General features: G+C 41.9%; 1 protein-coding gene across 7 annotated transcripts in view; it reads right to left on the bottom strand.

The window, feature by feature from the left end:
- Positions 1-24,259, bottom strand: part of LOC1275709 (cell adhesion molecule Dscam2) — a 97,220-nt gene that overhangs the window by 5,032 nt on the left and 67,929 nt on the right. Inside the window, exons 8-18 of one of the 7 annotated variants that reach the window (XM_061646613.1) lie at positions 19,799-19,950; positions 19,446-19,718; positions 18,941-19,228; positions 7,620-7,739; positions 7,046-7,219; positions 4,506-6,869; positions 4,289-4,429; positions 4,086-4,205; positions 1,507-1,706; positions 878-1,010; positions 709-799 (exon numbers count right to left, since the gene is read on the bottom strand). In XM_061646613.1, coding sequence (XP_061502597.1) covers positions 709-799; positions 878-1,010; positions 1,507-1,706; positions 4,086-4,205; positions 4,289-4,429; positions 4,506-6,869; positions 7,046-7,219; positions 7,620-7,739; positions 18,941-19,228; positions 19,446-19,718; positions 19,799-19,950 — 4,056 coding nt within the window. Of the gene's footprint in view, positions 1-33; positions 1,011-1,506; positions 1,707-4,085; positions 4,206-4,288; positions 4,430-4,505; positions 6,870-7,045; positions 7,220-7,619; positions 7,740-18,294; positions 18,583-18,940; positions 19,229-19,445; positions 19,719-19,798; positions 19,951-24,259 lie in introns of those variants that run through there. The other 6 variants (XM_061646614.1, XM_061646615.1, XM_061646617.1 and 3 more) reach the window with 6 other exon arrangements.

Here is a 24,259-nt window from a genome sequence, read left to right as displayed (position 1 = left end):
TAGTGATCAATTGCTATGCGGAACGATCATATATTGTTATTTTTTTTGTGAAGGAGGGATGTGGTGGTGATTGATGTGAGCTTGGTGAAGGATGTGTATGCTTTTTTTTTGTTTTGCTTTGATCTGGGCAAGTGACACAGGTGTGTTAGTGACGATAGGTGGCACTGTTGATCGTATCCAACTACATCTTAGCTTGTGCGCTGGTCAGTTGATTTGGTCTTAGAGACGCTGGTTTTGTTCATCAATGGCCTTAGCTTTTTTTGCGAATTGTTTTTTTTTGTAAGTTTTCAGTTTGGTAACACAGCTCTTGTTCTACCGCTGCTTGTACTAATGGTTTAACAGAATATCCTTGCCTAATCAGTCGACTAACTTCGATTGGTTTCGATTTAGCGGTTCTTATTAGCTATACGCATAGGCTCAACAAGTGCAGCGCCGTGTTGCTCCTGTCCTGCGCACTGCTGGGCGAGGCGCCCCGCCGTACGCTCACATGCACACCCATTTCATCAACAGTTGGGAGACAGACGAGAGTTGGTGGAGCCGATTGTTCTACTACTGTGTATGGGACGAAACTGGGACGGCATGCGGGGAAGCTGTATCGGAACGTTATCGTTCTGGCAACTACTACGGGGTGACGCTATTGGTGACTGAGCTTTGGAGGACTTGTGTCGTGGTGTGGTGTTAGTGTTATGAAGGTGAAGATGATGGTACCTTGAACGGCCACGCCGAGGTAACGACTTTTGTTCGGACATCGGCGATAAATCGGACGATGTGCTCGATTGCGTGCCGTGATAAATTAGACCTGGAATAGAACGCATATAGTGGTTCGGGTTATAGCCGTGGTCGCCTGGGCCGCCAGCTGCCACGTCCAGATCCTTACTGTGCTTCATCTTCGCGTCCAGCTGATTGGACGATTCGGTTCTGCTCGACGTTAACTGATCTGGGTCCGAATCTGACTCCTCGCTTTCAGGTTCCGTTTTGCGCGAGTGTCTTCGGCGGCCCTTGGACGAGTTCTGCAGCGAAGTACACGGGAAGGAAAGGGTAACGTTAGCTTCAGTACGCGTTACGACCGCACCCGCAAGCAGTGCTGGTAGAGTGTACGGTGTTGTGCACGTCACTACACCTGGCCACACTATGCTGAACGCAAAAGTTAAACGTAAATGCCGCACGGCCCTACAAACCTATAGCATACATTAACTCAACCGATTAAGGGATCATCGGGAAGCATGGGGATTTTTGGGGATTTTCAGAGGATCCGTTTAGGCTAGCAGTACAGTTCGGACCAAACTGACTGCAGCAATTGTTGATGTGTTTTAAAATTTTAAATTTTCATTGAGTAGGATTAACGTTTTGGAGAAGGAATGAATGGGAACGAACTCATGAATCGTTAAAATCAAATTAAACCAAACGCAAGCAAAAGGGGGAAAAGAAGCCGTTCAATAGCCAATCAGTGTGTGTGTGTAAGTGTGCGTGTGTCTAAGTAGGGATAGAAGAAGTAAAAAAACGCACAATATTGTAGTATGGTGATTGATTGTGAAGTCTCAGTACCGCTGCTGGTGGTGGCGAGGCGCAACCCTCGGTCATGGCGCGTTCGTGGTACATGAAGGAATGGAGCAAAGTGTTTGCAGGCCCGCTGTGGTGAGGTTGGGCAAGTGTGCTGGCTTCTGATAGCTGGAACGTAGCGTAGGGCGAGATGTCCTCGGATGTTTCTGAAGGTAGAAGAAAAGGATACATGGTTACTAGAAGAATCCTTAGTAATGTAAGTAACAAAATGTTATTTTGTTATGAGATTTATCCAGAGTAGCCTTAGTAAGGATGACTAGGTCTTTATTTTGTAGTTCATTAAGAAATGTATAGTAAACAGTCCATTTAAATATTACGGCAAAAATCAGAGGAGTACGGCCTTCACTTCACAATATTAGTATTCTATAACAAAGTGTATAATATTTAATATCATACCCAGTAAAGAGCATCAAGTTTTATTGTACCCTTTAAATATTATATGTACTATGTTGGTTGACGTGGTATCAGTAAGGGGTTCATTAAAATAATCAGAAAATAAAGTTAAAAAAAAAGGATCGGATGCTAAATCATAGCTGATATGTTGTGTGATAGTGTTGGCGCAAGAAGCGCTACTAAATGTTTTATATGAGACAGGGATATCTTTCTATGAGGACTGTAGAGTTCTGAAACGCGCATCAGTAGTGTTGACCTAACACAAATAGAACCCTACAAGGGTTTTATTAATTTAAACAAATGTTTTTATTTGGCAAACTACCGACATCGGATGATGGCCTACCTATGTCACATGTGGTACCATATATGTGACTAACTAATGTACCCATCGTGGGATAGTCGGTCCAGTGCTTGAGGGTCTCATATGGTCATGAGATGTGCTCTTATCGGTTCTTAATACTGTAGTGCGACATGAACGACCCTTAAGATCTTTTAAGAATTGCAAAAGGTAGAAAAACAAAAGCTCAGGAAAAGGCTGCCTTATCCTATGTATATTTAAAAAAAATTATCCATCCATAATACGATCGTCAGCTCAGTTTATGAAAGACACGATTCATATGAAATTAGAATTCAGGACGGACCCTTGCACTTGATACCTATTTCATAAAAATTAGTTACGATAAAGACAACTTCTTGGGTGTAATGACCGTTTAGTTTAGTATCAACAATCAATACTTGCAGGATTTCCAAGTTACTTTCGAGTGTGCATATTATGATTCACCGCTTCCAAGATATTTTTCAACAACTGTCAAATGGTGTATTTCCATCAAAATAAAGTTTCAGTTCTTACTCATGATTTTTTACACACCACAAAGATTCAGCTCAGACGAGTTGAAAAACATTTGGAAGAACTGAAACATTGTTATGATGGAAATGCAACATTTGAAAGCTGTTGAAAAACGTTTCGCAAGAAATGAAATATGTTGTAGACATTGGAAATTGACTCGGAAAAACCTGTATTGATTACCCATAGCAGGATAGTTATTCCTACGTATGGGGGACAATGTCGATACAGGATATAATTCCATTACAGGCACGTTGGTAAGTCGTTCGAGTAAACGACATAAGATCTAGGACTAAAACTTATAAAATCAATTAGTTATAAATATTGGCGAATAATGTAAACATTTATCTCTAATTGTTGATCATATTTTTCTTACGATTCTCTACATGTGTCTGTCATGTGTACATTCTCTGTGGTGTCCCTATACCCTGATTATTGTTGACTAAAGCTTCTCGTGTATTGTTTCTAGTCTTTCCTTCATAGAGAATACTAACTATGGCATTAATAAGGCACATGTTTTGGTTATGTATGGCGTATGACCAGTGAAATTTGTGGTCATTTTTGTCCATAATATAAAGCAACTTATATTGTTGTAGGATCCGGTCCGTGTTAGAGTATGCCTGCGTTATAGCTCTAGGCCCCATAAATAAGATCTAAAGCATTGAAAGTGTTGTGTTTAGGTTGTTTTTGGTATCTTTCACTTAACGATGCACAATAATAAATGATACACAATAGACACGTTATACAATAAACACATTAAAACAACCTCGGCCGCGCGCCAGCCGTAACGTGCCCTGCCGGGAGCCAAAATTCCGGAATCGGAATCGGTTCTGGAATTAATTCCGAACACGGAATCGGAATCGGGTAGGTCCGATTGCGAGCTCCTACACGATACACACTCAGCGGCCCGCGCTTAGTTTCACATTCGTACCTCTTCTATTCCATATACAATTTTATGTTCCATATCGGTCCTTACGTATGAACCATTGTTATAGCTATTTTTACCTTTATTCGTGCGTCTGATCTAGTAAATTTTAACTTATTTTTCCCTTCTCATCTTCTGAACCCGTATTTGCTTCTTTTTGCATTTTATTCTTATTCTTCTTGTTGTTCTTTACATATTCTCTAAACCCCTATACTCTTTTCTATTCCTTATTTGTTAAGTAAGCACACGGTCGAATAACCAAAATCAAACAAATAGATACAAATAAAGCAATGAAGAAGATGTTTCCCCATGTAAGTTGATAAGTTTGAAAGTTCATTTTCCGTCACGAAAGTTCATGCTTACCAGGTATTTTGTCACCGGCCTGCAGTGCTACCTTATGAATTGTAGCGTAATATCGATCCCGCTGTGCATCAGTAGTTTGCTGGCTTTCCATTGTGTCTTTTCGCTGACGGCCTCTTTGGCCTGTAACAAAATAAAATGTGTTGGCTTTGTAGGTTGAAAAGGTTCATCAGATGGAACATTGTTTTGAATAATGCGAAACTTACGGTATTTGTAACAAACCACTGTGAAAGCAATGCAAATGATTGTGGCGGTGATGGTGATGATGATCGGTATCAGAAGTTGAATATTGTTATAAAAAATTTGAGAACGATGTCCTCTTTGTACTAGTTCTGGTGGTGGTGGGTCTGGAATGAATAGATGACGTGATAGTTTAGTAATTTGCATCTGAGTTTTACGCTCCATTACGTCCGTTAGCAATACCTCCGTCTTTTGTGAGCGTCCAGAACGTATACTCGGCATTGGTCGAACCGGCTACATTGTGCGCCTCCATCTTGAGCCGGTACATCGTGGATGGCAACAGTCCGGAAAGGGTGAAGCGTCGCTGCGGCTTGAGCGCATTCGACACCAGATGCCACTCGTCATCCAGCCCTGTCGATACGGATCGGTACTGCAGCACGAAGTACATAATGGGACAACCGTTGTCCGGCCACCCATTCAGTCGTAGCACCACGGACGTTGAATTTGGCGCTATCAGTACGGAGTCGGGTGGAATGCCCGGAGGTTGCCCTTGAGTTTTGACGTTTAGTGTGGTGCTGGCGGAGGACGATCCGATCTTGTTGTGTGCCACCAGGTATACCTGATAGGTACTGCCACAGAACAGGCCCTTCAGATCATGGCTGGATGCATGGCGCGACAGTTGCATCTCCTCGAGATTTCCGTGTACTCGCCGGTAATGGAGCGAGAACGCCGTGATCGGTGCGTTGCCCGTCGATCCAATCTTCCAGTGCAGTAGAATGCTGCTGGAAGTCGCACTGGTGACGTACAGTACCGGCGGCCCGGGAGGAACTTGTACTAGCAGATTGTGCGTAAGCCGATCCGTACCGATACCATTGTCAACCTGGCAGGTGTAATTACCGGTGTCGCTTGTTTGCAACATTGTCACGATAATCTCGCCTGAATCGAGCAGCTGAATGTTATGTTGCGTACCGGGACGTAGCAATGTGTCACCCTTGAACCACTCGCGCCTCGGTTGTCCCACTGCCATGCAGTTTAGGGAGGCGGACGATTTCCACGGTCGTATGGTGAGCCCACCGAATGAGACAATCTTTGCCGGTACGCGGTTCGACGTGAGCTGAGAAACGACGCGTGAGCTTTTACCCTCACCGACCCGGGTGGAAGCGGACACCCAGAACTGGTACTCGGTGTGGCTTTGCAGCTGCTTCGCTTCGAAGTGGTGCTGGTGCGCTTGAAGGTTTCGCTTGTCGTTGTTCAGCTCCTCCCTTCCGTTAACAGCCCGCATGTAGAGGTTGTACTTGGTTATGATGCCATTTGGGTCTCGCGGGGGAAGCCACGACACGTACAGCGACGATGGTGAGCTGATGGCAATTTTGATATCGGCCGGTGCCTCGGGCGCATCTTCGTCGGTGTGACAGAAGGAGGGTGTAGAGATCACACCGTCACCCATGCGCGTGTACGCCAACACTTGAATGCTGTAGTTGGAGAACTTGCGCAGGTTGGACAGGTGTATCGTTAAGGAGGTGGTCTTGCGCGTCTCCATCTCGCCACTGCTGATCGCATCTTCGGTAGCACACTCGTAGAACACCTTGTACCCCTGCAGAAGCCCGTTCGTGTGGTGCGCTTGCGGTGGCTGCCAAGACACCTGGATCGATGTGGAGCTCTGCGCCATACAGCGAATGTCTTCCGGCGGTTTGCTTGGAACGTCTTCCATCGTTTGTGCGGTGACCGGTTCGGACAGAGGTCCCGGTCCGACTTGATTGAACGCTTGCGCAACGATCGTGTACCGCGTGTACTTGGCCAAATTACCCAGCAGTAACTCTCCAGTGCCATCCTCCCCATCGCCCGAGATAGAGGTGAAGTTGTAACTGTTTGTCGTGGCATGCATCGAACGGTAACCGATGTTGTAGCCCTGTATTTCACCGTGCCGCAGCTCGTACGACGGTGGCATCCAGGTGATCAGTATCTCGGTGGAGGAAATTGGTCGAGCGCCGAGATTGAGCGGTGGTCCGGCCGGTCGTTGCGGATCGGTTTTAATGAACAATTCCTGACTCGGCGAGCTCCGACCAGCTGGACCCTCGGCAATTATTCTGAACACATAGTTGGTCGCTGGTTTTAGGTTCTCGATGATAGTTGAATAGGCGGGCGGATCAGATATCTCGATGTACTGCCACTGTCGGTCAATCTCGCGATACTCAACGATGTACTTGGAAACTTCTGCCGCGTCACCACCGCGCGGCTGCCACTTTAGGTTCACCACTCTGCTCGAAACCGTAGCGGCCTCAAGCGAGGACGGTGGTTGGGGTGGCTCTTGTACCTGTAGCTGAACCAGCTGCTGATCTCGCCCGTACAGATTGCTGGCCTGGCAGAAGTATGCTCCACTGTCGCTGCTATCTACGTTCGATATTTGCACCTCGGCCGAGATGCCCTCCGGCGTAGCGTCTTGCTTAATCGAGACGCGATAATTCGTGGATGGGTTGAGCTCGTGTTTTCCATTGCGCAGCCAAACAACATTTATCGGTTTGTCACCCTTCACCTCACACTGCATGATGGCTGTGTCGCCCTTCTTCACCGTGACCATCTTGGATTGTCCAGCAAAGTAGGGAGAGGCTGTGAAATGGTGAAAGTGGCAGAATGCATTTACGTGCGATGGAAGTGTTTCTTCATTATCTAATTGATTATGTGACGTGAGATTTGTGGTCTACTATCATATGTAAATAGCATCGTTTATCGCGTGTGAAAATAAAGCGTATCCATACTTACAAACGTGTGTGGTCAATACTCACAGTTCACTTTAAGCTGTATAACTTTCCCGATTCCGGTACCAATGCCGTTGTTTGCCTGGCAAAGGTAAAATCCTTCTCTGTCTTCCTTGACGTGCTGCAGCAATAGCGACCCGTTCGCCAGTAGCTTCGTGTACGGTCGCTCCCGCACCTCTTCGTAGTCACCGGATTTACTTCCTTCAGGCGTTGGAAAATAAGTCACGCGGGTGTACAAAGCACAAGGGACGGAGGGCGTGTGCAAAATAAACACAGATTACGGGTGGACGGAAGAGTGAAATTGAGTTATAATGAGTTCCCGGTGTATTTTGCCCCTTCCTTTTCAGTACTAAGCTGCCCCAGTGTAGCCGAAATGTTCTCGCCCTGGGTAGTTCTTTTCTTGGGAAACGGGAAAAGTGATGTTGATGGAAGTGATTTACGAGCAGGAAAGAAAGTGTGGGGACCTTTTCGGCTGTGTTAACAAGGCATTTGGGTAAAAGGTGGAAGAAAAATGAAACCGTAGAGGAGGTGCCCTTTCCACTGCAGGCACTGGGACTGGGAAGGGAAGAAAAAATCCACTCGATCGTCCCAAATCACTCACCTGTTGCTTTCTTCCAAAGAATCGTCGGTACCGGTACTCCCTGAGCCTGGCAGTGAAGCATAATGTGACGGTTCCGTTCGACACTCACGTCCGTCGGCTCGACCACCCAACGGGGTGGAACTGGGTGGTAGGAACGTCGGAGAATGCGGAATGATTTTATCCGTTCCATTGAGTTCGGGTTGAGTTCGGGGTGTATGGCCGACGAAGGAGCCGACACAATTCAAACGTGATTCAAACCCAGTTTCGCCGTCCGAGTTTCAAGGTAAACGTCCGGGGTAAAAAATAACACAAGCGAACAATCCCCCATTGGAACGAGAGAAAAAAAGGGAAGAGAAACACAGCCGGTACCAGCGAGGTGATGCCGGCAAGTGGCGGAAAGAAAAGTTTATCGTTAGTCGAGGGCGAACAAGACAAAAGTTCTTGCCGAAGCAAAAGTTTTTCGTGGATTTTCGATCATGTTTTGCTTGGTCAAATGGTGCAGTGGTGGGAGGCTGGTACGGGGTAGTAAGGTGGTTACAGGCAAGAAGACAGGCAGGCAGGCAGGAACAGTAGCAATCTGGGAGATGGTAAAAGGGTTTAAGGAATGGTTTGCTTTGGCTTTTGCGTTGCGAAATGGTAGTGATATATTTTGTTTAATTTTCGTACAGCAACATAGCAACTATATTTTTGGGGGAAGATTTGTGTGGGTGGTGGGGTGGGTGCAATAAATGGCGTTCTCCTATGTTTGTCTGGTTCTAGCGAGTGTGTGGCATATCGAAGCGAAAAAGAAACTCATAAACACACAACAAGTTTCTGAAGATGGGTCCGGATAAGCAAAACAGAAATAAACCAATCCAAACTTTCCTTGCTCAAGTATTATGACATATTCGAAGCAAAGCTACAAGTGTAGTCGTTTGTTTCCTCTTGATCGGTTTGACATCTGTTTATTTTTTTTTTCAACCGTCTAGCCATAAAAGCCCCGGTGAAAGTTTTCGGGCCGCACAGGGGGCAGAAAGTTATTCTTTACGGTATTATCACTGCTTGGGGATACCATCATAGTGATAGGGTAGTATTTTATCCATTGCTATTTTATAGATTTCTATACTGTAATGGACCTAGGGACGGGTAATTTTAAACCCCATTTTTTTGATGATTGATAAAATTTGTTAGCAAATGACGAATCATAAAAAAAATAAATTTATTTTATTCGTTAGATTTTAAATTGTATAAGATGTGTTAATATATTTCACATTCCTATATTTATCATAAAATTTACCAGAAAATGTCAACATAAAGAGACGCACAATTAAATTAATGAGCATGTTTTTTAAGAAAACAGGAAGCCTTCGGTCAACCATGAGGATTCCTTCTTTTGTACGATTCTGTACCTTAAAGTCACTTGTATGATTCAGTGCTTTACGATATACAGTTACGGCAATTGACTTCTGCAGATATATGGCACAATTGTGTGCAATATCCTGCAGAATGCTCTGTATTGGTAAATGGATATTGTCGGAAATTTTTATGGTGCATATGAAAGTTGTAAGTAGTAATAAGTTGTGAAGTCATACATATTCATATAACATCTTTAGAATTAAGCTACACACACATGATTGAACTTGCAAAAAAAGGAAAAAAAAAACTTTGTTGTGAGTTGTTCTAACAAAGCGACCATAATTCATTGTTTTGTAATTCAAGCTATAAATTTTTTACATTAGCTATAAAAATATATGTATTTTTATTGTCATTCTTTTGCTAATTATGATAGTTGAATACGATACAAAAAGATCATTTAATTTTATTTGATTTAATTCAAGCCTATATTTTTATATAGGAATAGCCTATAAACGGACTGGCAGACGACGGCGTGAGACCGTGAGCGGTTTCGGACACTTCTGAGGCAGGCCAAGACCGCAAAGCGGTTGTAGCGCCGGATAAGTAAGTAAGTAAGCCTATATTTTTAATGTAATTTTGATGTTGCAACCAATGCAACCGGATCGGTATCATGGTACAGTCCTCAACTCGGACGGCTTAACATGTCCGTCATGGATTCAGGTCCGGAATGCGAGACACAGTCCTAATATTGATAATCTATAAGTCAATTAAAGCCAAGCCAACTGGCAGACTTTCACCAGCAACGGTTGTTGTGCCAAATAAGAATAACCAATGCAATTATGCTTTGGTGTTATTCGACTCATTATAATTATTTTTACAACGTAATCTGATAAACAGTCCTTGCCTCCGTACAACTGTTCGCATGAGTATCACACAAACTATTTGTAGGCAAAATATCAGTTCGGTTCAGCACCAGCGCTTTAAGTGTTTAATAGTTAAAATATGGTAAACTCGTAATCAAAATGATTTTACAATCTTAAAGCATATGTTTATTTTTAAATACATATTTCATGAATGAAATAAATTCCTAGTTTCGATGGATGCTTACAATTTTATCAATTTGTTTGGTTTGTAGAAAAAAATGTCAACCCTGTTCAATGAGCATGAACCACCAGGCGGCTCCATTAACAAGCACAAATTCATAGGTTTTTATCTAGAGTATTTTCCGCTTTATTCAATTATACAATTTATTATAAATATCAATAATCAATGTTAATAGCAACTATCAATACACCAATGGATGTGCTGTTAATTTTTGTTTAGGCAGCATGCGATTAGCAAAGGGAAATTAACAATTCGTATCGATTGAAATGAAAAAAAAATTTGGTAGTAAAGTTAACAAGATAAAAAATACCCATTGAAATTAATTGAGATGCCAGTTTTTTGCAATAATATCTGCTCATGTACGGTGCACGATGTATTGATGAACATCAATATGTATGCAGTTTGAAAAATAAATATCTCACAAACGAAAGTTGACTAACCACTAACTACAGGCAGCAGCAAATTTACCCTTCATATATTGTGGTTTTGCTGCAAGCTTCCGTTTACGTGCATTGGAATGATCCCGTTTCACTCATCACGTACAGGCAAACAAAGCGTGAAAATCATGAAAGAAAACCAAACAAAACCGGCAAATGATACACCGGAACGCCTCAATGCATTTGAACGGAGAAATTGGATGCCGGTAATGGTATGCAGAAACGGGTAAGAAAACAACAACATCGAAAAAACCGCTTCTCTGCATTCAATGCATGCTTTCATCTGAACCGGTACGATCGATAACTTTTCATGATGACGTTGCTCGGTGGCACAATTCAAGTGCAGTTGGGCCGAAAGACTGCCCGAGCAGATAAAAAATCAAACAGCAAATTCATGGCTTCATAAGTGCTGGATGGGAGGCGAGCAAAGCCCCATGGTGCTGCAAACCATCGGACGGTGATAGTGCACTTTATGGGCCGTGCGTGCTTGCGTGCGTGAATTTTCGATCCATTAGATAGCGCAAATGTTGAAGAAAAAAAAGCAGATACTCAAACGCCCGGCAGAACAACCATCGAAATCAAATGGAAAGGGGTATAGAATACTAGCGGTAATGCTAGCGAAAGCAAACATACGCTCACACCGGTGCGCGTTTTGTGAACGGCTAATGCCAGGCCATATGGAACCATCCCTTAGCCGGAGGTACGGGATTTGTTTTATTAATTTCTGGCTAATAATGGGAATAATAGCTGAGATTATTGATTGTTATCAATACTTTTTTCGTACCGTTATGTGTTCCGTCAGTGGGTCAACTCGGGGCGTATAAGCCTGCAAAGCGATGCGTTTGTGGTTTTGATGCATGTACAAATCGTGCATGTGAAATGAAATTTATCCCGAAATATGTTGGTGCTATTTTGCTAACGCTGCAAAGCATACACGCGCAAAACCATAATGCCTGGAGCATTCTTTTTTATGTATAATTTAATAATTATACTACAGTTTAGCAGGCGTTAACCATTGTGCTAAATGAAATCAATATGCCATCCGAACGGCGAATGACGAAAGTCCAGCCATGGGGATGCTAATGAATCGCCATTAATAAAGAACTATCGGGCTTTCGAGCGAATGTGGACGCATCCGAACCAAGTTCAGGGAATAAATAATCGATTTCATTTTGCTCTTCACTCCCAGCATTGCGTGTGGTGTGACTTTTTGTTCTATTAGCCGATAATTAATACTTGCCTGATTGAATTTCAAAATAAATAAATGCTCATTAACCAAGCTGCGCGGTGTGTTCCAAGAGCAAAAACAAAAGCTCAGTTCCAATCAAACGTTTGAGGAGTAAATGAAAGAATGAAGAGAAGAAAAAAAAATCAAATCCTCGATATGTTTGCTCTTTTCCGAGATTAAATATGCATCAAAAGTAGTCGAAACACGTGATGAATTATTACTCCATACATCATTTGGAACACCATTTACTGCAGCACCGTGTGCATACACAATTCTTCCTTTCTACAGAGATTATTTTAAATTTTCAAAGCTCGCATTGCAAAGCCAAATGGCATGAATGGGTAGCTGAGATTGTAGGAAAATTCTGGGAGAAATTTTTATGACGTTTTGGAAAACTTTTAAGTATGACAAAAAATGATATGGAAAATAAATTAACCCACAGCAATGGTTGAATTTTATGCCATGGTCGTGAATTGAATGGAAAGAAGAAAAAAAAAGTAATATTTGCGAACGACCGAGCGAGCTGCGAAAACTTTAAACATAAGTGAAAATAATGTAAATACATAAACTAAGTGCCGGGGATGATTCTCATTAGGGAAATGGGAAAGAGAGAATAGCAAAAGCCTGGGATTGATTGTCGTTGCAGTAATTCGATACTAGGTGCATGGGTGAAATTAGGTTAAACAGAGGACACTGTGCTCTACAATAAACGGATGGACATTTTTCCTTTTAATTTTTACGACAAAAGTATAGTTTTCATACATGAAGAGTACATTAAAGCAAGGTAAAAATTAAATGGAACTTGTAATTTTCGTTAAACTAGTGTTACATGACCTACAAATTAGATACAAAATATGGTACTTTATGTTATTATACATTGAGTTAAATTGTGAACCTATTGATCAGAGGGTATTTATTTATGTTTTGCATTGACATTTTCATCAGAATACTATACTTTTGCCGGAAATCAGGCCAGGGGTGCATTTACATGACAAACAGTAGAATATATATGTAGTGAAAAAATGTGCATAAATGTAAGAAAGGTGGAAAGATTGGGATAGATCAAGTACATACACAGGCTGTGAAAATAGGAACAGATAGAAAGAGTGTAACAGAGAAAGAGACAGAAATGTTGTGAGAGTATGTGTGTGTTTGTGTGTGTGTAAGAGAGGGACAGCTGTGAACAGAGAGTATTAAGGAATGAATAGAAATAATGTGACACGGTAGCGTGCTTTTTTGCGGTTCTATATATGCACGGTTCTGATCAGCGGCGGTTGCATCGGTTAAAGCGAATAAACAGGCGCTCCGGATGTATAGTGGTTTACGATTTTTGTTGTTGTCCCTACGTTCTACCCTATTTTTGGTCGTTTTTGCCCCTCAATGCTCGTCGGTCTGCAAAGATGGGTCGACGAGATTTATGTCACCCGCTTTGGTTTTGCAATTTTTATTTCGCTATTAATTTCAGGAAACGATTGCAACCGAAAAAAGCGAATACCTCTGCGAAAACTCATCGTCAGTCAGAGCGAATACGAGCACTGTAAAATAAATCCCGCTGCTAAAAACGGCGAGCGAAAATTTCGACCAATTGCTGAGTAGAGGATAAAAAATAGAATGATATTTCTCGTACATTTTCCGATGTTGCGGCTTCCTTCTCTTAGGCATTTCCCCCGGCGAGCGAATGTGGTCTCCAATTTAGCGGTTGCTACGTGGATGATTAAAAGCCGCCTATTTGCTGGGCTGGCAGTACGCCTGTGCTTTTACTGATGCCGCCGTGCGACAGTACCAGCGAGGAGGATCAGGATCATCTTTCCCTTACGTTCATTTGCGCTATGGCATGCAGTTTTTAAATTTATGCACCACGTCATCCGGTGTCGTGGAGGGGAAACCCCCGGTGATTTGCGGATGCCGGTATGCCGGATGGATTCATTAGAGGTTGTGTCATTATAATGACATCGCCAGCTTTGCTTGCGGCGACGGAAATAATGGAGTAACCTTTTTTCTCTCTCCTCTTTCTGCTCCTTAATCACCACAATCAGTCAGGTAGAAATGGTGCGGGTCGGTGACCGATGCGGCATAACGTATCTTTTTAAGGGATTAAATCCAGTGGCGGTGTGTAAGAAATAACTTTTACATCGTTCCTTGATGACGGCTATGCACACATCGTCACATATTACCACGGCGGGCCGACGACTATTCTCTCTAATACCGATGCAACCGTAACCGAATCAAAGCGGTGTAAGTTAATGTAAGCGGCACGCGGTGCAATTGAAAGAACTGGTAGGGTTTGTGCTACGACGGTCCCCTGGGAGTGTTGCTCTCCGAGGACATACATCGGATGCTTGGAGTTGAGTTGTGGGTGATATATATTTTTTTAAGTCTATACTTTTGCGGCTGCCGTGACTCCTTCTTGACAACTACGTGGGCGAGGGTGCGTCAACACACTGAGGCGTAAGGTGGGAAAGCATGTGGGAGGAGTGCGAGGAGGCGTGCGGTGGCTGGAACGGATACCGAACCTGAATTTGGTTGGAATTCGTATTTGCTGATATTGCTGAGCGTATTCGCGGTTCACAGGACAAAGAGTGTGAAAAAAGAAATCACATAAACACACGCAGGCACAGACACAGAGAATACAATGCGCTTGTAAATGGCTGGTGTGTTGGATGCGTATTTTTGTGGCGTCGATTTGCGAAAACAGCCCCTTATACAAGAAAGAAAAATAATAAATAAAAAAAACTAGAAGTCAAAAAAATTGGCAACATAAAAAGAGGCACACAAACTCACACACATGTGCCCATTTATACGAACACTTCGAAAAGAAAGCGGCCTTGTGGCGGGTAGTGTTGTTAAATTTGCTAATAAAAAAACGACAAAAGGGAATTGCTGTTTTGTAGCACGTTCTTCCTCAAGCGAGTTGTTATTGTTATTTATAATTCAACCATCTTCGGTTGTATTTTTTGTGCCATATTTATTTGTAAATCGTCATGGTTTTTGCCGCTGGACAATGCAGAAAAATGTAACACCAAAAACCGAATGAAACAAAAAAAAAAATCGTAAAGCAATTGTCGCATCGCGGTTTTTGCAAAATGTGGCATTGCAAAGTTTGTTCAAAATGTGAAACAACATTCTTTTCATTTGGACTAGCTTGGTGCACATTACTGAACGAATGCTTTGTTGCAGTATCAGCCTTTTTTATCAAGAGTTTTCTCGTAGACAACATTATTGCCAAAAAAAAAAAATTAACTATTGTTTACTTACATTACTCTGATTGTCGAAATGGTATGAGAAATAGTAGTGGAATTAGAGATTGCTAAAAAAACAATGCAGTGCCTAATATAACTATAGCAATCTGATTTTTCCAAAATTTTGTTTAATATTGCTGAATAAGGTCTAATAAAATGTGTTTATATTTTACAGCAAAGTGAATGAAATGCGTACTATTAAGACATCGTATTCTATTATTTTTCTCAGATCGCATAAACTAATGCGAAAAGTATTCAACGAGGGTTTATTTAAAAGTTATGCGATTTTTTTTATAAATTTTTAATCATATGATAAAATAGTATAGTCTAATATGAACCCATAATTTTATCACAATAATAATAATCATAATTAAAACACATTTTTTATCTACAAGAAATAGTAAAATACGACAAAAATTGTTCAAAAACCAATTCTGTTTATAAATTAAACAAAATGCCATGTTACCATGCATCATAATTCAATGAATATATATTTATTCAAACCAAATTAGTTTTTTTTTAAATAAAATTCTCATATTTTTAACTCTGCTTCTTTTTGCGTATACAGGCTTTCCAGGCATAATTATACCATATAACCGGAAGGCTTAGCTTGCTGGGGACTGGCAATATCATTATCAATTATTAATCAATAATTTTAGTATTTTTTATTTCAAGAGATAGCTGTCATTCAAACAAAGACTAAAATTTCATTTTCATTGTTATGTTGAGTAAACCTAACCAGACACATATTTTTAATTTAAAAAAAAAACATAACAGTTTAATTATATTATGCACCGTGTAACAAAACATTTAATTAATTTATCTTGTAACAGCTGATATTTTAAGCAATGTTTATTAAACGCACAAACAAGGAAAGATAACCAAACGTAGATAAATTTAAGGCTGAAGTGAGTGTTGTTGTAATGGCTGTGTTCTAATACTACGAATATAGTGGTTGTATAATGTGACTTTAGAAATGGTCAAAGAAATATTCGCCACCTTTATCAATTTCTGTAAATAAATAGTAAACGTAAAGAATATAAAACACTAAAAAGGGTTGTCAACTAAAGAGAAAAAATGAATATAGAATCTGGAACGTTTGTGTAATAGTTTAATTGAGTTTGTTATTGTTATAACATCTGAAGAGCTGTTTTCGGTCACGAAATGCCGTATCCAAAAATTACGCCATCAAAGTATTTTTGATTCTATACAAATTCCATCCAAGCATCATTTCCAGCCAGTTAGCGATGGATGCATCGAATTGTAGCGATTTGAATAGTACATGTTTATCTCGGAATATAAGGATTAATGTTTATTTTTTTACACGGTGCGGAGTAAGGCAGAGCATACTGTATTGAAAAGCTGCACACATCAGTTGAAATGAAACGTTAAGCGTAGTTACAATAGCATTGTGCAAAGTTGCATGAGGCGTGTTTAATATTAGTTACTCAATGGAAGAGGGTCTAACACCAGGTGCCTGGAAATTGTTGGAATGGTGAAGCCAATAACACACAAATTTCAAGGAGCAGACGTGATATTGCGTGGATAAAAACATTCAGCGTTTAAGTGCTTTAAACAAATGCATATCGGGTGGTTAGGTAGTACGGCTATACAGTGTGGTGGATGCTAATATTTATTACAAAAAAGGATAGCGCTCGTGAGTTTGGGTTTGCGGAGGCCTTCTGTTCCATATTCTAAAACAAACATATAAATCAACGCTAGAAAAAAAGCTTTATGGCTTTTGTTACCGATAATAATCGAAAAAATGTGCATAGGTGCATTTAATTTTACGTAACCAAAACCAGCAAAGTAAAAAATTATAATATAAAAATCGTTTAATTGTTTAAATTATGGCAAACAAATATTCGAACAAAATTCAATTTTTTCGAGGCTGTATTGAGCTTTACAAAAAGGCTTTTGTAAATATTGTCTATTGTTGTGTTAGAACACAGCATTACAGTGTGTAAGTGTCCATTGATGTGTGCCGAGAATTTAAACTAACTTGTTAGAAAAAATGTGTTGCTTTCTTGCCATTGAAATGAATTATCTGTGTAACTGAATACAGGCGTACGAAAATGAAATCGGTGCGTTAAATTAAATAAAAAAAAACATCCTCGATTCGTTTTAAAAAGTCTGTAATTAGATATATTTTTAAGCGAAAAGAAATAACAACACATGTCACATGGATCGAATCAAGAAAGTATCGTTGATATAGATATTTCAAATCTTCGTCACTAATACAATATAATGACACATTATTTTTAGTGAGCAAAGTGTTTCATTGTTCTATCGTAACATTTTTCATAGAAATTTATGTAACAAGTACTAAATACTTCGCAGAAAAATTATTGGTACAAATATTAATGGTTTCTAGAAATATAAGGAAACTGTCCTTATCCTTTTGATTTTGTTAGCATAAAAATACTTTTAATTTGCCAATACTGTACAAAAGATTGATTGTTGTGTAACCTAAACATATTTAAGACACATGATATTTGAACAGTACAATTGCTGTAAGCACTGAAAAATAAAAACAAAAAAAAAAAACATTGGAAGCTCATACCTCTAAAGCGATTAACAACAAAACTAAAACAAAGAGCCGACTATGACGCCTGTGGTCGTCTTGCTTGCTCGAGCAACTAAAGCGTAAAAAGTATTTGTTTGGTGCACAACACAATTACCTGGTGATCGGCCGCAAACCCACTGCGTGCTAAAGCAACTGGGAAAGGACACACAAGTGGTGATTATAAAGGCTTAAAATATATGTTTGCATACATGTTAAATATATTGATGTATCAACTGGTTGAATGCTTACTGGTGGGACGGAGGTGTGGATATAAAACCAAAATAAAAAAATATATGGAGCAGTACATATTGGCGTTGCACGGATCACAAACTACTGCGCGCATGTGCTTGTCGCATTCGGGTAAGGTAACAATAAACGCGTTTTTCATAAAGCACGGACAGGGAATTTTTACTTGCTCCTACAGAGAATGGCGTGTTTCATCCACCGAACAGTTTGCAGATGAAGTTGTTGCAATTATGCATCGGTATTGCGATATCGGTAGGAAACAATAAGAGGCAAACGCAGGTAAAACAAACGGCGGGCAACTAAAACAACAAACAGCAGCAGTAGTGATCGGTACAATTAGCGGAAGATACAGTACTGATTATATGACACACAACGTTTTGCGCTAGTAAATAAATTTCTGTTCTTGATTTGCTTGGTTTTATTCAGTGCAAGTAAAGGCAACAACAATTGGCAAAAGGTGTGAAACGGGGTAAAAATTGCATTTGTTTATCAGGCTGGTGAAGTGTGTGAGGCAAACGAAGTGGCGAGTACTTTACTTTACCTTTTACCTGTAACGACGCCGTGAACTTCACTTCGGCCGCCGGATTGCTGGCCACGCACGTATAGTCGCCGGAATGCGCCGCCGAGAGGGAGGGAATGTTAAGGAGGGACGAGTACTGGTCAAGGGTGGACACGTTGGCGCCGAGCAGCGTGGACAGCAGCGGATCGCCATCCTTTAGCCACTTGAGCGTTAACGGTGGATCACCCTTGGACACGCCGCACACGGTGCGTGTCCGCATGCCCTCAGCTAGGCCGTCTTGGAAGGAGAACGGCTCAATGTTGGGAGGAACTAGTAGAGCCATGGTAGGGATCGATTGTCGATTGGTTTTGTTTTGTTTTCAGATATTATGGAGTTCATGGACATGTTTGATCACGCGGTTTTGAGATTAATGTTCCACAGACACCGTTTCCAACGGTCGGTGGTATGTGGAATAAATAGTATTGATGATGGTGTTGATGATAGTTGTAGTAGAAGAAGTTGTGGTAGTAGTAGTAATAGTAGTAGTAGTAGTAGCAGTAGTAGTGTGGCACAACCGAAAATGCAACATGACAACCGAAGAGCGACAATGTGAGTGTCGGAAAGGAAGGAAAAGAAACAAGAAAAAAGAACAAAGAACGTGAGTCAGGATTAGGTACGATACAGTTACCATTAACCAGCAGCGACTGATGGCCTTCCGTTTCGGCGGCAGTGTTGCGTACAACGCATGAATAGTTGCCGGTATGATCGGCGGTCAGATTCTCGATCAGCAGGATGGAGTTGTACTGGTCGACCTGTGTCACGGACATGCGCTGGGTAGGATCGATCGGACGACCGTCCTTGCGCCAGGTGATGGTGAGCGGTATGTCGCCCTTGATGACGGAACAGGTGATCGAAGCCCGATCGCCAACGTTCAGCGAAAGGATGGACGAGTGGAACGGGTTCAACTTAGGCGGCACTGCAAACGGTGCGGTAGGAAAAGGCGATTACTAAAAGTGTTGCTATTGGGTGAACACACGTTCTTGCAATCCCGAACGCAATTACTCCGATTCCGCGAAGGTGGATTACCAAGCGGTTCATCCATCTCAGAAACAGCTTCTCGGGAGATACCTAGTACGCTGGTGGAAAGACACTAGAGCCGATTAGTAAGTGACTGCCGCCAGGGCAATACTAACCTATGACCGCTACTTCGCCGCTGCGTCGCGCACTGTGCCCCTGTTTGTTCCGTGCCCAGCACGTGTAGACACCGGAGTCGAGCGATTTCTGCACCTCCTTGATCTCGAGCGTGCCGTCTGACTGCACCTTCTGGCGCATATCCTCCGGCAGCTCGCGGCCGCCCCGCTCCCAGTGAATTTCCTCGATCGGATAGCCCGCTACCGGGCACTTCAGGTATAAGGTATGCCCGGCTACGGCGGTGACTTTCGGTATTAGGCGAATGTACGGTAATCCTGTCAATTATATAAGAAGCATGCTTAGCAGGTGTTTTTTTCAATTTTTTCTTTTTGCTGCCGGAAAGGTAGACGCTTACCGTAAATGTTGAGCCTTGCGGAATGAGATGTCTTTCCGGCACGGTTTTCCGCGGCACACGAGTATTCGCCGCCGTCTTCCACCATCACGTGGCTGATATTTACGTGACTGATGACGTCCCCGTGTACGGTTACATACTGGCCAATCATGAACCTACCGAAGAAAGGCGTGAGAAAGTGCGAGACAAACGAAGGGTAAGAATGAATCGAGAAGTACTGCTGCTAAGCTCTTTTAAAGCTGCTTAATATGTCACTTGCTTTGTGTGAGCATCGACAACTAACCCGACGCACAGCACGTCGTCGAACTGGCTTTTAATCGGTTAATAGTTTGAAAAATAACAGACTAGTAGTCACTTCATGTATGTACGCGGAAGCAAAGACGCATTTCCTCCAATGCTAACTTATGCGGTAACTAATTAAGCATAGAACAGACGAAGACACTTTGCACCGTGCTACCCGCGTGAGCAAACGTTCTTCCCTCTCTCGTGAAGACAACGACCGACGACTCCCTATTCCCAACACGGTCTACCGCAAACCGATTTGGGTCTGGTGGAAGTTAATTTGAAGTCTCGGGTATTTTGGGTACCGCAAAAGCGCAAAATATTCACACCCAGTCACAAAACTTTCCGTCGCTGTTCCGTCGCTCGTTCTACCCGATTTTCAAGCTAGTGAGAAGCTTTTCGGGAAAAGGACGTGAGTCTGTAATTTAGCTGCTGGAAATGAAACAATCCATCCCGTCCCGGGATGCTACTACCACTTAGTAGCGTAACCAGAGCAAATGAAAGGTATGGAAAGTTATGAAGAAGGAACCACCATACGTGGGTGTCTGTGGTCGGGCAGGTCTAGTGTGGGATGCACGTGCTTCCAACGCCATCACCTGACACCAACGTTTTGACTGTTGAATGTAGGTCCAAGATGTCGTGCAAAGATGAAATATTTAAGTTTAATCCGAATCCTATTATAATTGGATCTTCGGTTGTCGCCGTCGCCAGAGGATATTTACTGTTGCTAGACGGGCCATGTTTCGCTGTGGCCTGTAGCTAGTAAGCTGAAAATTCTTGTATCTTAGAGTAGGGAATATACGGCGGGAGTCTCGTAAACTCTCGACAGGGATCCAAAGTCTAGAGGATTTGGCAGGTGGTAGATTAAAATGTTTCTGTCCATTATTAGCTGAAAGGCGCTGAAGTCATCCTCTCTCGACTGCACAGATTGTCTGCCACGTTGGGGCGGTTCGGCGTTTGACGAAAGTTTTCCATCGGCGTCACGCAGACAACACTTTGGCACTGTCGGGAGAATTTAAATTAGTTTGCAAGTTTTGCCACCACCGATTTCATGTTTGACTTTGTCTTTATTTCTCCTGCAGGCAAGGATTCTGAAGAGGTTACGTGATAAGACGAGAGTGAACCTGCCGGGTATAGCCATCCTTGCTGACTAGTTTTTCTTCTACTTCTCACCCATGGATTGTGGGCGCTTGCCTTGGGCAGAATCTTTCTCCGAGGTGAGAATCCTTTACGGTTTTAACGGGTGCATTGTGAATGCTTTGCAAAAATGACAACGACGGGCTAACCTTGTCAGCCGCGGTTCATTGTTGGAGATTGCCTTTTTCTGTGCCAGCGCAAAAAGTTAGTCGTCGCCTCCCTTCTGCTCAGTGTTGCGCACTGGAAATTGCAAGAAATCTGACAGTCTAACTAACTACACAAGTGAAAAGAAACGTTCAGATCTAGTTGTCCAGGCCGGTAGAGCAGATGGGTTCCGAATGGAGTATTGTCTTCCACCCCGGTGTTGATCGTAAAAGTTGCAGTGCGCGTAAAGTGCAAGAAATCCGTGCATTCCGCATCGCTCTTTGACCGGGCGAGAGTTCTCAAGAATTGCCTCATGAGCACCGATTTGCACGCCATTCGGTACCACATTCAGCTGATGTGCAGTGATGGCACGATGAACGCGCGCCTTCGATTAAGTTTTTCTCATGAATTCCCTATTGCCTCATTGTTGGATTGAAATTTCCAACGGCACGCTTCCGGGCGGATGCATCGTTGAGCGTTACGACCCTTGGCAAAATATGCATGGCATTGCAGCATAATTTAAGTTTAAACGGTTTTGCACAAGGTGAGCGATGGTGTGATATCAATGAAGTTGATAACGATTATAAAATTATTAGAGACAGAAGTGATGTTACATTTGAATTCAAATCTACAGGATATTGAACAAGATGTACAAGAAATTCAAAGCATTAATAGTGATGGAAATCAAATGATTTTTCCAGGACTATACATTATTTACTATTGCAATATTAAGTCGTAGCATTTCTATTTGAGTCAGTAATGCTTTGCACTCTGTCTAGAAATCTGATCTGACTAAATAGTTTTGATTGTTATGTTTGTTTAATTTTTCTATAGCAAAACAAATTGTTTCATTGATCCATTAGTGATTGATAGAAGGTTTCAACTAACCACCGAAGTTAGCTGAATGTCAAAACAATAAGTATTCAGCATAAATAATTCACTTTGCTAAGTTTTTCAGAGTCTTTAAAGCGCCTGTTTGTAACAGCACGAGTTAAAAACATTGTGTTGCATGATGTATCAAGCCCTCTCCTTGCATTAAGCACTATCACACATATTACAAACCATTCTGTGTCAGATCGACCGGCCCCAAACATGACCGCTTAGGGTGTCGTCCTTCCAAATGTGTCGAATATTAACAAGCAGCGATCCACGTTGCACTTCCGTTCCTGTTAGCTTCCTGGAAATAACGGCAAGTTATGTAGATACAAGCATGTGTACCGTTTATCAGCTCACTTCATGCAGAGCTCTCGTTCTGGGTTGTATGCTTGAAAACGGAAGCTCACAACAGGCACGTTCTTCGGCCAAGGTATGTGTGCTGTTTCTTGTCGCTTGCACCGGTTGAAAATAAAAAGTTTATTGATGGGAGAACCACTGTCTCAATGTGGAGAAATGTCACATAGGATGGATATGGTTGCAAGGATGCAGCTTTTGCAAGACTATATAAAAAATAGTTTCATGTACAGCCTCTATCAAAAAGGCCTCTGTATCGGGCTGTTCGAAGTGAAAATGGCTCCCCTTCTCGTGACGCCTTTCAACGACAAACATGAAGGATGTGAAGGAAGCTTTTAGGAAAGTATTACTAACATAACGAACTATCAGTTGTATACCATTTTATGGTCCCAAGAGAGAATGGTCCCAAAAGGTTCGACCTAAGAATATCGAATTTGGGATAATATAGAGATACGCTAGAGGGATATCGTCAATGAAAAACTACACAACGAAACAAATAGAGATGAATAAAAATATATTCTTTATTTTATTAACCCTTAAAGAGTATTTCAACGGAAAACTATCATTTTGATACGATTTTGTTGATAATGAGGTACTAGATTTATACGTATTATTTTTAAACCTCTATTTCCGTAAATTATTTTCCTTTCTCCATGTCTTCTCATACTTGCTGGAAGGGCTGCGTTTGTATGATCGTTCCTTCTCTAGAAGTCTTTAAATGCCATATTTGATTCGTCATTACTATGCAACGTACATAAACATTACAAAAAATTCACACCACCAAACCCTTCCTTGTATCTGTAACGTGTTTTTCCGGACCCATGTTTATGAAAATATTTTCACAACACCGTTTAGCATTTAACCAACAAACTTGTAACACCGCGAAAAGGCAGGTGGAGCAGGGTCTGCAAATAGCGACTTCGTTTTAACCGTGTACCTGCTAAGATACGCGGTTGTTTGCAAACGGCGCGCGACAGGGCGAACAGTAAACACACCCAATCGAAAATGCCTTAACAGCAGTTTGGCTAGGATAGATCCGGTGTTTTCCCCATTTCCGACATGCCCGCGATGCAAAGAGCGTCGAAACCCAAAGTGCGAATCGTGAGCGGGTGTTTTCCTCACGGTCACGGATTATGTGCTGTTGGGGCTGATCAGGCTGGTTGGAGTCGGGTGTAATTAAATTATCATGCTGAAATATTCCGTTACATTTCATTTTACGCATCCAAGCCGGGTTGTGCGTCGTACGCACTTGGTGGGCTTAGGTAACGGGATCAGGAAACAGAGCTAAGCGGCATTTACAGCACACCTTTTAGCACAGGATGGTGGTGGGTGAGCGTGGAAAGTAAAGAGCACAGCATCAAACGCATCCTCGGAGAAGGACGGCAACGCTCTTCCAGTTTGTCAGAGAACAAATTGAATTTAGTAGAGGCTAGATTTTAACGATTATGCGATTAAAATTTGCCACGATAAATTGTCACTCGCATAAAAACTCGCGCAAGCTCCTATTGCTGTGAGTTGATACACACTCACATACACACACAAACTCACAGATTGAGGTGAAAATTAGCGGAAGTATGTCAAGTAGATTTAGACAGCCGACACAGAACGAGGGTATGCTATCAAGTTAAGTAATAGATGGTTGGCCCCATCCTCTTCCTTCCGGAACCAATT

Source organism: Anopheles gambiae, chromosome 2, assembly GCF_943734735.2.
Source record: "Anopheles gambiae chromosome 2, idAnoGambNW_F1_1, whole genome shotgun sequence".
Taxonomy (NCBI): domain Eukaryota; kingdom Metazoa; phylum Arthropoda; class Insecta; order Diptera; family Culicidae; genus Anopheles; species Anopheles gambiae.
The sequence above is the reverse complement of the archived record's forward strand: the minus strand, read 5'-3'. Positions and strand labels throughout refer to the sequence as shown.